At 41.3% G+C, this 13,263-nt stretch overlaps 1 protein-coding gene across 2 annotated transcripts in view; it reads left to right on the forward strand.

Moving 5' to 3' along the window:
* The window catches only part of DHTKD1 (dehydrogenase E1 and transketolase domain containing 1), a 190,175-nt gene extending 178,866 nt beyond the window's left edge, over positions 1-11,309 (forward strand). For both annotated transcript variants that reach the window (XM_063926877.1, XM_063926878.1), the window contains 4 exons: positions 753-835; positions 1,423-1,592; positions 3,736-3,821; positions 10,881-11,309. In XM_063926877.1, the coding sequence (XP_063782947.1) occupies positions 753-835; positions 1,423-1,592; positions 3,736-3,821; positions 10,881-10,991 (450 nt within the window). In that variant the 3' untranslated portion in view covers positions 10,992-11,309. The remainder of the gene's footprint in view (positions 1-752; positions 836-1,422; positions 1,593-3,735; positions 3,822-10,880) is intronic.
* The last annotated feature ends 1,954 nt before the right edge of the window (positions 11,310-13,263 follow it).

Genomic DNA, 13,263 nt, shown 5'->3' on the forward strand with positions numbered 1-13,263 from the left:
ATGACTGCTGCTTTAAAAAAAACATCTGAGATCCTTCGGTTTCCTGCACCTTCGGCAATCTCAGACGCTATTACATCTCAACTTCGATGTTTTAATTTTGCATTGTACAAAATTGTTTGCCATGCTAATTCTGATACATTGCAACTCGGGACAATGAGAGTTGAGAGCTGAAGCCAGCATTTTACCAACATAAATGCTCATTAACTAAATCCTCCATTACTGCTGTTTCGTTTGTGCCATGGAAGTGATGTCTATTTTCATTGGCAATTCTATTTAATGAAAACCCCAAATAAAACACTATTCTGTAAAAAGAGTTGTCTTTTACATGGAATTTTAAAGTGTACTTTAAATTGTTGTTATATATTATACTTTAAGTGAACAAATCTAACCACGCTGTATACATATATAGTATTTGTGGACTACATGCAAAAGCAGACTGTACTTACCCTGCATGCAAAAGTAGTAAGTTTATATGTTCCCTTTGCATTGCAACATGGTTTGTGCAGGCGAAAAAGTTATTTTCTTTTTTTTTTACTCTTCTCCTAACTCAGAATCGGCCCCATATATGTACGGCCTTGCATTACTTTGCGTATAGTTAGCCATAAATGTCAATATAGTCACTGCTGTTTTATTTTGTACACCTGTATAACAAGGAAATACATATATATATTTTTTATATACTCTAGCTCATTAAAATGATCTTTTGCGTGTGATGTAATCTCTTTAAACCCATTTTTATTGGTTTATGACAGGCTGCAGTTTCAAGCTTTGAAGATATGGCTCCAGGAACAACATTTAGGCCTGTTATTGGAGAGTCCATTTCTGACCCTAAATGGTAATAATACATTTATATATGTTGCACCACTATGATAGTTCAACTCTTCTAGTTGGAGTTTAAATTCTCGAGGTAGTGAGACAAGTCCACACACGTAATCACATATTGTGTAATAATGTAAGGGTAACATTTTGATGCTACATAAAGAGGATATTCTGAACCTACAGTATCTATTTTGAAAATTAGGTATGTGTAATAAGTAAAACATCGGCACTTCTGAGAGTGGCTTTTTTTCAGATGCTATTGGTTAATAAGGATTACAACCTAGTGCACATAAATATTTTATGCACTTTTTTTTTTTTTAATGTACACTTTTATGGTATTTATGGAATTAAATACATTTCCTGGAAAATCAACTATATTAAAAGGAAATAAACATGTACCCTACTGCACAGCCACTCAGAAGATATCGCATGCGACCCAGTACAGTTTAATGAAGGACAGATCGAGGGATCGTTCCGTTCATTAAATTTTTAAGTGTGTACCGCCAATACAATGTCTGCCGGGAACACATCGTTCTGATGTGTACCCGGCCTAATACAGCTATAGAATTATATGTATCATTTTATTGCTTCTTTTTCTCACAGTGTAAACACAGTCATTATTTGTTCTGGAAAACATTACTATGCTTTGGCTAAACAAAAAGAGACTCTAGGACAGCAAGGACAAAAATTTGCTATTATTCGGATAGAAGAACTATGTCCATTCCCATTAGAATCTCTCCAACAAGAGATAAGCAAATTTTCAAACGCTAAAGGTGAGATCTTACATTACCTTTCTGTCTAATTCTCTTTACCAGTAGCCTAAATATTATTATAATTACATTTTATTTATAAGGCACCACAAGTGTTTCCCAGTGCCGTACAAAGTACAGTACAGGAAGACAAAACTTAGCATTACAGTAACTAAATAACAAAAATAGAGTGCAGGTAACAAAGAGCACCACAATTCTCAAAACATAATACAGATAAGATGTAAGTAGCGAGGGAGTAACCATCGTATTACTAGGGGCTGGTGGCCATAGACAGAGATGAGTCTTTACCAGCAGGGGAAAAAGCTGGTTAAGATGGTCGGTGAGTAGGAGAGAGCTGTGAGTGAAATGTGTCGAGAAGAGGGCTTTGACAACAAGAGGACCCTGCTATGAAGAGCTAACAATCTGGTGGGAAGGGGCGACAGACAGATGACATGAGGTGCAAGCAAGTGGGAGGTAGACTGATGGCAGGATGTAAGCAAAGCTGAGATGTTCAAAGCATGAGGCAGGGGGATGAAGGAGCAGCCTCAGGACTAGGTTATGCATCGGAAGTGTATGCTTTGATGAATAGGTGGGTTTTCAGTGCCCGTTTGAAGCTTTGCAAGGTTGGGGAGAGTCTAATGGAGCGGGGGAGCGCGTTCCACTGAAGGGGTGCAGCACAGGCAAAATCTTTAACCTGAGCATGGGAAGCAGTGACCAGGGCAGAGGAGAGGTTATGGTCACTGGCCGACCAAAGGGGGCGGGAGGGAGTATGAAGGGAGAGGAGGTTGGAGATGTAGGGAGCAGTGGAATTAGAGATGACCTTGTATGTGAGGGTGAGGCGTTTGAAGAGGATTCTGTAGGTTGTAAATACAACTAATGGGGATCGGTATGATTTACCGATGGCTGGGATGCCATCCGTCATTATACCGACGCCAGCACCCTGGTCACCAGGATGCCGGCAGAGTGGCGAGCGCTAATAAACCCCTTGCGGGATAGCTGCAGACACTGTGGCTAGTAAGCCCCTTGCGGGCGCTATAGCTCGCTGCGCTCTGCACAGGTTATATTCTCCCTCTATGGGTGTCGTGGACACCCATAGAGTGAGAAAAGCCTTTGGCGTCGGCATTGTACCGCTGTTCGGGATCCCGGCGTCGGTATGTTAACCGCATACCAACTAACGATGTAACAAGAAGCCTGAAAGACCAATACTATAGTTTGGTTATAAAATACATTTTGTAAGAAATATCCATTTGATTTATTACAATACATTGTTGTTTTTGATGTGTGTCACCATTTACATTTTAATATGGTTTATTTTGAAGTGACAAAGGCAGCAAACTCAACACTGTGTACTTATGTTATTGCTAGTACATGGAGTTCGGAAACTCCCTCCCCAGTGACTCTGTGCTAAGCAAGTCTCTCCACAGGGAATTTGTACTAGGTAATATGACAACATAATTGTTTTTAAACCGTTTATTTACGTGAAATAAAATATAATTTATTACATACTTATCTACAGTAACGGTTGAAAAATGTTGTCCCTCTCTGGTCTCTCACAGCTGCAAAGGAGATCTGCAGCCAGAGACATCGATTACTGTGGAGGCATTTCCAAACTCCCTGTATATACGGAGTTCCGTATAATAGGTATATAGTCAATAGGTCGACCACATGTTTGTTTGTTTTTTTTTTATGAAATTCGACACCTAAGGGGGTGAGAAGTGGTATAAGGTTCCATCCAGCAAACCTTTGCCCAGTTGAAACCGGGCACATCAGCCAGTTATTTATTTATTAAGGTTGTTTGCAGTTTATTTGCCATGCAGGCTCAGAGCACAGCAGATTCTGGGCCCTTTCATATAGGTTCCCAACAGAAGATAATGCTTCTGATAACCAACTATAGATCCAACATCACAGGGAAGGAATACTTTGCAAAACTTTTAGATATAGTAGAAAATTTGTATGTATTTTCTAATCATAACTGTTACATTGGTACTGACATTGTCAGATTCAATAAAACCAAGCTACACTTTACAATTTTGTACATTCCAGTACTTGCCAATATCATGGGAATGTTATATAGGCTGTATAATTTTCATATATATATAATTTACCTGCGATAACTCAATTATGTTTAAATTCAAAAGTTAAAATTAGTTATTTTCTTTTTGTTTAGATTTCGTATGGAGCCAAGAAGAACCACAAAATATGGGGCCCTGGACTTTCGTTGCACCAAGGTTTGAAAAACAGTTGGGGTGCAAGGTGAGATTTTGGATTTTCCAAATACATATTACAGCAATGCAGGACAAAAACTTAGCAACTACTTCTGTGTTAGATGCCACTGCTTCATATGGCTGCTGGTGACTTGCCAATCTGCTTGCTCTCTCTACTTCTTCCATGTAATTCATACTTTTATATGTGTGGGCATGCAGCAGCTGCAGTACTCTATACTTGCAGACATGTAATTATTTAAACCCCACTCTGACCAGGGCCACCGCATAGATGCCCTGTGGGCGAAACCGTCTGCTGCAATCTGCAGAGTGCTCACTGCAATGTATATTACCAATAAACATGTCGGCAATGGGCGCCTGGCTTCTTCTCTGTGCAGTGCGCCGTTCTGGCTGAGCTTAGTGAGCTCCACCACCTCTAGCTCCCGCAGTGACTTAAGGGAGCGATGTCATGACGTCTCTCCTGAGTGACTACTGCATATTGAACCGAGGAGCCGCTCTGTGGCTAGACACAACAAAAAATATAAACAGCACAGCAGCTCCCTGGGGCGGAGGGGCTCTACTGTGTGGCATAATATGTATGAAGAGCTCCACTGCGTGGCGTAATGTGAATTGGCACTTCTCTATGGCCATGCCTCTTCTTTGTGAAATCACACCCATTTATTTTTGGCATATTTCAAATATTGGGGGGAGGGGGGCACCAATTCTCTTTCTGGCACAGCATGAAAATGTCTAGTTATGGCTCTGACACTAGATGTGTGCCAGACTATTAGACTTCACGGATTTAGGACGCAGACCCTAGAACCGGCACGCATACAAAATGGGGGCGACATGTCCTGTTTTTGAAACACATTCCCCCTGTCAAACCCCCCCTCAACATCTGCAGTAGCACTAGTGGCTTGCAGGATTCCTGGATACAAACCACATACAGGTGCTGTGGGGCATCGATGGTGGTGCCCATAGACCCCTGTGCGGTAGAACCGCTCACGAACCCCTGATTATGGCCCTAGCCACATACATGGCTTCCATGTAGCATTTCAAGAGAAATAAAGGACCATTTAATATTATTATCATCCTTTATTTATATGGCACCACAAGGGTTCCGCAGCGCCCACTTACAGAGTACATAAACAAATAATCAAACAGGAAAACAGCAACGTACAGTTGATGACAGTGTAGGACAAGTACAGGGTAAATAAACATAGTTACATCAGCAGATGACACTGGAATAAGTATCAGGTGGCAGAAGACTGCTGGATGTGGTGCAGTTGAAGATTATTAAAGTAAGAAAAGATAAGCACATGAGGGAAGAGGGCCCTGCTCGTGAGAGCTTACATTCTAAAGGGGAGGGGTAGACAGACAGGGGTGACACAGATGGGGTACATAGAGAGCATAGAACAGAGGGTTAGGATGAGATTTGGCTGGGTTTGGTGAAGAAGTGGGTCTTGAGAGCCGTTTTAAGTTTTGAGAAGAGAGGGGGAGAAGTAGGGAATTCAAGAGAAGTGGTGCAGCATGTGAAAAATCTTGGAGGTAGGAGTGGGAGGAAGTAATCCGTAGGCAGGAGAGTCGGCGTGCATTAGCAGAGCTAAGAGGACGAGTGGGAGTGTAAAGGGAGATAAGGTCAGAGATGTAGATGGGAGAGGAGTGGGTGAGGACTTTGTAAGCGAGTGTGAGAAGCTTGAAATGGATTCTGAAAGGGAATGGGAGCCAGTGAAGGTCTAGTAAGAGAGGAGAGGTGGACGTAGTGCGTTTGGTGAGGAAGATGAGCCGGGCAGCAGCATTGAGGATAGATTGGAGTGGAGAGAGGTATTTGTCAGGAAGAGATTACAGTAGTCCAGTCTGGAGATGACCAGTAAGTGGATAAGAGTCTTTGTAGCATCCTGGGTCAGAAAGGGTCTGATCCTGGAAATATTTTTTAGATGAAAACGGCAGGTTTGTGAGAGGTGCTGAATGTGTGGTTTGAAGGAGAGGGAGGAGTCAAGGATTACTCCAAGACAGCGCACTTGGGGGCTAGAGGAGATAGTAGTGCCATCAATAGATAATGAGATTGTAGGAGGTGAGGTTATGCGGGAGGGAGGGAAGATGATGAGCTCGGTCTTAGACATGTTAAGTTTAAGAAAGCACTGGGACATCCAGGAAGAGGTTGCAGAGAGACAGTTGAAGATACGAGTGAGGAGAGCAGGGGAGAGGTCTGGAGAGGAAAGATAGATTTGGGTGTCATCAGCATAGAGATGATATTGGAAACCAAAAGAACTAATGAGCTTACCTAGTGAGGACGTATAGAGAGAAGAGGACCAAGGACAGAACCTTGGGGTACTCCTACAGTTAGTGGAAGTGAGGGGGAGGTGGAGTCATGAGAGGAGACCGAGAATGAACGGTCAGAAAGGTAGGAGGACAGCCAAGAGAGGGCAGTGTCACGCAGACCAATGGAGTGAAGGATTTGCAGTAGGAGAGGATGGTCCACAGTGTCAAAAGCAGCAGAGAGATCAAGTAGAATAAGTAGAGAGTAGTGTCCCTTAGATTTAGCAGCATGGAGGTCATTGCATACTTTTGTAAGGGCAGTTTCAGTGGAGTGGAGAGGACGGAAGCCAGACTGGAATGGGTCAAGCAGTGAGTGTGAGGAAAGAAAGGAAGTAAGGCGGTTGTAGACAATACGCTCAAGGAGTTTGGAGGCAAAAGGGAGGAGAGAGATGGGTCGGTAGTTGGAGAGAGTGTTTGGATCAAGGGTAGGTTTTTTAAGAATAGGAGAGCTGAGTGCATGCTTGAAGGCAGAGGGGCATTTGACTATATCATTCTCAAACTCCATAGCAGCCATCCATAAATAGGGTGTAGCCAAACAATACAAGAAACAGAGGGTTCATTACTTATACTCAGTACAAGTGCAAGCAATGACAACAAAGCTTTTTATTAAATAACTGAAGAATATGTCTTCAAAACTGAACAGCCACACATCTCACATCTAGGGGTCAGTCCTATTACCCGTGAAGGGTGCGATGTGCCATTGCCACAACATTTAAACTCCAGGCAAAGGCACCCGATATCACACCCTTCACGGGCTGGTTTTGGCCCGAACTCGCAAAAAAGTTCTTGGAGCCTATTTGGCAGCGAGCATTATTGTGCGAATTTGGCCCGTTGAAAAGTGCGGCAGATGCTGCGATGATTCGCACCCGCAATATCATAGTGGCTGATAGGATCGACCCCTTAGAATGTAAGTTCATGTGAAGGTATGAAGAGATGATTATCCTGTGACATTGTATTAATCATATGCTGAGCCTTGCTAGCCCAGAAGTCCACCATCACTCTTTTGTTAGCCTGCACATTGTCCTAAAAAAGAATCCATGATACGCTATATGGACAAAAGTACAGTCAGGTCCATAAATATTAGGACATCGATACAATTCTCATATTTTGGGCTCCATTGCTTCTGAGTATGCCCCCCACATTCTCCTACCCACCCGTACTAAGATCTGATCAAAATGTTATCCCAATCCTACTTCTGCCACTAGTTGCCTGCTATTGTCTTTTTTTTTCTTTTCTCTTCATTGCTCGCTTCCACCCCACCATGTGTTTTTCCTGTAATGTTTACCTCCACTGATTGCACACCTTCCCATTGTGCCCTACATGCAGGGTACATCATACTACTACATAAGCGTCAGTCTTCCCATATATGAACTTGGCCCTTGTATGGCTCACCTCCCACAGTGTAACCTTCAAAGTGCGCCCAACATGGCTGCCCCATATGGTACACTTGTGGATGGGATGAAAAATACATAGGCCTGATGGTTTTGATGGAACCCTACTCTGAACTGTAGGACTCTGAAATCACCCCCATTTTGTGTCATCTCTTCTAGGGGTGGATGATTCCACCCTGGGTAATCCTACACTGAGCGCCCAAGATGGCTGCCGCACCTGGTACCTTGTGAGGGTGGAATACACAACCCTTGGAAGTTATTACCCAAAATGCCTACACCAATCCTGCATTATGCTTTCTGTGTGCTTAAGGTTTTCTTTTATGTCTGTGTTGCTTGTCTATTGTTGTATTACTCAAATCCTCTGTATCATGTGCATTGTTTTTGATATCTGTAAAGCGCCTTGAGTCCTGTTGGAGAAAGAGCGCTATATAAATAAAATTATTATTATTATTATACACCACCACAATGGATTTGAAATGAAACAAACAAGATGTGCTTTAACTGCAGACTTTCTGCTTTAATTTGAGGGCATTTACATCCAAATCAGGTGAACGGTGTAGCATACCTCCCAACATGACCCGCTCCAGGAAGGACAGTATGCTCTGCTCCTGGACTTCCGTCTTAATTTATGATTGCCATCACCTGTGCTGAAACACCTTTCTTATCCATTAACCTGTTCAACACAGGTGCTGGCAATCATAAATTAGGAGAAAAGTCCAGAAGCAGAGCATTTTGTCCCTCCTGGAGAGGGTCATGTTGGGAGGTATGGTGTAGGAATTACAACTGTTTCTATATGTGTCTCCCACTTTTTAAGGGACCAAAATTGTGTTGATGTTTCAATATTTATGGACCTGACTATTTGGCCACACCTATTATTTATTGAATTCAGGTGTTTCAATCAGACCCGTTGCCACAAGTGTATAAAATGAAGCACCTAGCCATGCAGTCTTTGTTTGCAAACATTTGTTATACATACGGGTTGTTCTGAGGAGCTCAGTAACTTCAAGTGTGGTTCTGTGATAGGATGTTACCTTTGCAATAAGATCGTTCGTCAAATTTCATCCCTGCTGGATATTCCACGGTCAACTGTAAGTGATATTATTAGAAAGTGGAAGCGTTTAGGAACAACAGCAACTCAGCCACGAAGTGGAAGACAGAGTTAAATCACATAGCGTGCCTCCACAGGCCAGATATCTCAGGATGTTCCTGTTTATTCAACTTCAGAATAATGTAACTGCTGCATGGGTGCAAACATCTTATCTTAGATCAACTGATACTATTACAGTCAGTCACAGAGACTTAATTATCACATGACTCCAGTTTCCAAATCCATTGCAGTGAGCACGCTATAAACCACTCCCAGGTACATGTGCTTTGCCAGTTCATCTGGTCTTCTAGGAGATTCCGGTCTTCTGTATTGCAGCTCCAAACTGCAGTCTCTTGCAGTTTCCACATTGCAAGCACCTAAAGTTTCAATCTGCAAACTCACAGTTTCACTCTGCAAGCATCTACAGCTCCACTCTGCAAACCAGAGCAATTCTCACATTACCTCCTAGCTGCAATCAGCAATTATTCAATACACTGGTGTGCATCCTGCAATATTTCCTGCACTTCCTGTACAGTCTGCTATCTGCATTACAACCAGTATAACAGTCTGCAACACTTTGCCCTGCTGCAATCCACACTTCTATCAACATCAGTTTGCTTCCAAGCCTCTTGACATCATGTCAGTGCTGACTATCTGGGCTGTACAGTTGCTTTTGCAGTCATATATGTCCCAGTGTTTTATAACGGACTCCACAATTCTTGTATTATCATTCAGTACTGCTACTATAGTCTGATACTCTTACAGCTTCCTGGGTGCAATTCCCAACATTACCTGCAACACTGGACAGCTTACTATTTCCTGTAGGCCAGAGGTTATCAAATGCAGCCTTCAAGGCACCCCAACGGGCCAGGTTTTAGTTATAGCCACGGCTCAGCACAGATGGTTAAATCAAATTGACTGAGGTGTAAACAGAATGAGGAGTCATGTTGCTTTTCTTTACTCTAGCAGACTCACCAGAATACTGCAAAATAAACTAATGGTTCTAAAGTGAATTTTAATAAAGTATCCCTAACGAGGGGCTTACCTAGGAAAAGGGCTCCATGGTGCACAATCCCCCTGCCACTTTTAAGCGAACCAGCAATTACTTCTTATAAGAGTTGGTGACTTTCAAGAGTTCTCAAAGAGAGAAAAGGTGGAGCAAAACCTGGTCATTAATTAACTTAAGATGGATACACACTATATGATTATCTGGCCAATCTTTCTAGTTGGAATGAAAATCTGGTAATGCAGAGGTTCCCAAACGCGGTCCTCAAGGCACCCCAACGGTCCAGGTTTTAAATGTATCCATGATTGGCCACAGGTGACTTAATTAGCACCTCAGTCAATTTGATTTAACCATCTGTGCTGAGCCATGGATATACCTAAATCCTGGACTGTCGGGGTGCCTTGAGGACCGCGTTTGGGAACCTCTGTGGTAATGTATGGGAGCAAATAACAATTTGCTCCCAAACACTAGGAAAACAGGTTCAAATTTTCTTTCAAATTAGGTAAATCCATTTTATTTACTTAGTTTTTCTGAACAACCATTTTTGTCCATTTTCTGGCTTTTGGGAGCAAATGGTGGATCGTCATTTGCGCTTATACATTACCAGATTATAGTGTGTATCCTGCTTTAGAAATAGCAGCAAACATCCTACGGAAATATCCTCATCTAGGCTAGCATTCCAGGATGTTCACCACATTGACCATCTGGACTTGCTGGCAATAAGTAAGTTATGTTTGAAGATACTACTTGCAACACACACACAAACAAAAAATAACAACTATACTACCCTATCAATATATTGCAACCAAACTGCTTGATGTGCTGTGATATATTGTTAAATGATAACTAAACAGCATTGGATGCTGCACCACATAAAATTGGACAGTGCGACCACACAATTCAATTCGATTAAATGTGTGTACATGATGGTCATGCAAAAGCAGGTTTCTGTGACTACATGACAAATTGTGTAATGCGTACCCAGATTTACAGGGATCTAACGGTTTCTGTACTGTGTATTGGTTATGCAGTGATACTCTACCACAGAAAAGCTGTGCAGTGCATACAGAAGTCCAATAATCTTGGTTGCATTCCCTTTTATTTGTTTTATGATTTATACAGGTTTCTTTACAGATGTAACTCTATACTTAAAATAGTATCACTATATGATAGGAATTCACGGTGTATAAAATATATTAACTTCTTTCACACCAGATTGTATTCATTAAGTAGAATGATGTCCTGTAGTGTAATGCTGCATCATTTACTAGACAGTGCTTTAGGAATGTGTGCTGTGTTTTCTTACAGTTGCGTCTCGTAAGCAGACCGGCTCTTCCTGCACCAGCAGTCGGTATCATGACTCTACACAAACAGCAGCAAGAAGAAATTATTCAGAAAACATTTGCAAATTTGGAATAAAAGTATTTTTTTTTTTTTTTTTTAGTCACTGGTTAAATAGCTATTTTTACTAGTTAAGTCTTACTTCAGTCATCTCAGGACACGGATAACGCTAATAAAGATTAGGTCTGCCAGCAGTATTTATTTAGTCACACTGTGAAAGGGCATAAGATACAGCTATATGTATTTTATCTGAGTAACCTCCATGCATGTCAATCAGGTCTATATTTTGGCCTTTCACAATGCAAACTTTGTATTTTCCCTTGAGTGCAAGTTCCTTTTGCTCTGCTAAAATACTTAGCGCCACTCAGCATATATTAAATTTCTCTTCCACCAGTATCCCTGTCCCACTATTCATTTCTTACCACCCTCCCATGTAATACAGTTCCCCTTCATCTATTGCATGTACTTAATTCTTCCTTTTCCTGTGATGTTTCTTTCCTTATGTAACAGCAAGGGGCAACCGTGCTGTGTGCACATGCAATGTTGTGCTGATGTCACTTTAGAACAGGCATGTCCAAACTGTGGCCCTCCAGCTGTTGTGAAAGTACATATCCCAGCATGTCCTGGCACAGTTTTGCTGGGATGTGTAGTTTCTCAACAGCTGGCGGGCCGCAGTTTGGACATGCCTGCTTTAAAACCATGTTCACAGCCAGCCAATCAGCGCCACAGAGCAACAGCATGGTGTGACAGCAGGAACATATTACCTCTACTCCCCATGAGGTGTATATGAGGGAAGAAGCAGTGGGGATGGTGGATGATGAATAACATGCAGATGAGAAAGTAGGTCAGGTGCATGTGTACAACAAGGGAGGGTTTTATTGTTTTGTCTGGACATTCCTATGAAATTGAAATACTATTGGAAGGTAGCAGGCTTTTATGTGGTGCACTAAAAGCTGCTCCAGTCGTTAGCACAATACACAAATATTTGAAGACATCCAACTAGTGCGGTGAGGTTCTAATGTTTACAAGCCACTGAACCTAAAGCAGAAGTTGTAGAATATCTTTTACTTCAATCAACATTTACAACCTCAAGATAATCAGACTAGAGTTCCTGATAGTTTAAATACAGGCTAGGGAACTACACCGTGCATAAAGAGCTGATTATGTGTTGGGAGCAAATCTAAAAAGATCAAGTAGCTGTTCTGTACTTTGGCAAAACCATGCTGCACTACAGGAGGGGCAGAGGTTAAATGTGCAGCTATTTAGATGTGAGTGTCCAAACGGAAATCTATATTGCAGTGTAATACAGCTGTCCAGCATTTGTGGGCTACATGCAAAAGCAGCTAAGCTAAATGTATGTGCACCCTTTGTATTGTAAATAGGCTTTGTACCAGATACAAAATTACTTGCTCCCAACTCCAAATCTGATGAGTGATCCCTGTTACTACACGGAGGTTACTGTTCATATCTATTTGTCAACGTTACAAGATACTATTTTATATTGTACAAATATTTGTTTAGGTTAAATGGTTTTAAGAAAGAAATTTGATAAGTGAAATATTCTCCTTTTACAAATCAGAAACGTAAAAAAAAATTAAGAAAGAAAAACTACGGGCAGTGTTTTTATCCAGTGTTCAGACCATGCTATTTACAGTCACGTGACAGTGTTGGTTGAAATTATTGGACATCAAATTATTTACTAGCCAGTAATTTAAATATTGAAATAGTCCTGTACAGATTCTCTTAGGAAACTGAGTCATTAGTGGGGTTAAATAGATAAATATTCTGTGTATAGCACTGCAAAATATGGTGTTGCTTTGTCAGTAAACAATGTGTTTTCAGGCTTTTGATTTTGTTCTTCACAATTCAAAATGATTGTGTAATATCACATTGTGGATAATGTATCCTTACTGTACATTATAAGGATTCTAGAATTCAAATACCCATAGTGTACATTTATGTATGTCTTTTAAAAATATTAAACTTGTGTAAGACATTTCTAGAGAACAAAATATACTCTGAATTGCGTTAATTAATTTGACTTTCATTTTTTATATTTAGAGGTCGATCCAATTAGCCGCGATTATATCGTGGGTGCTATTCCGCGGCAACAGCACACATCCTTTGCTGATAATCGGATCGACCCCTTAGTGACAGATCCAACATCAATAATAGGTTCAAGGGAAGCTTTATTAAAGTTTGGAAATAGATACAGTACCAACCAATCAACTCCTGTCATTTTACAGGCTGTGGTTGAAAAATTACAGGATCTGATTGGTTTGTACTTCATCCCCCATAAATCTCTCAAACATTTTGAAGCCATCCTCTTTTGATGTTGCCACCATTGTTG

Source organism: Pseudophryne corroboree, chromosome 6 (genome assembly GCF_028390025.1).
Source record: "Pseudophryne corroboree isolate aPseCor3 chromosome 6, aPseCor3.hap2, whole genome shotgun sequence".
Lineage (NCBI taxonomy): Eukaryota > Metazoa > Chordata > Amphibia > Anura > Myobatrachidae > Pseudophryne > Pseudophryne corroboree.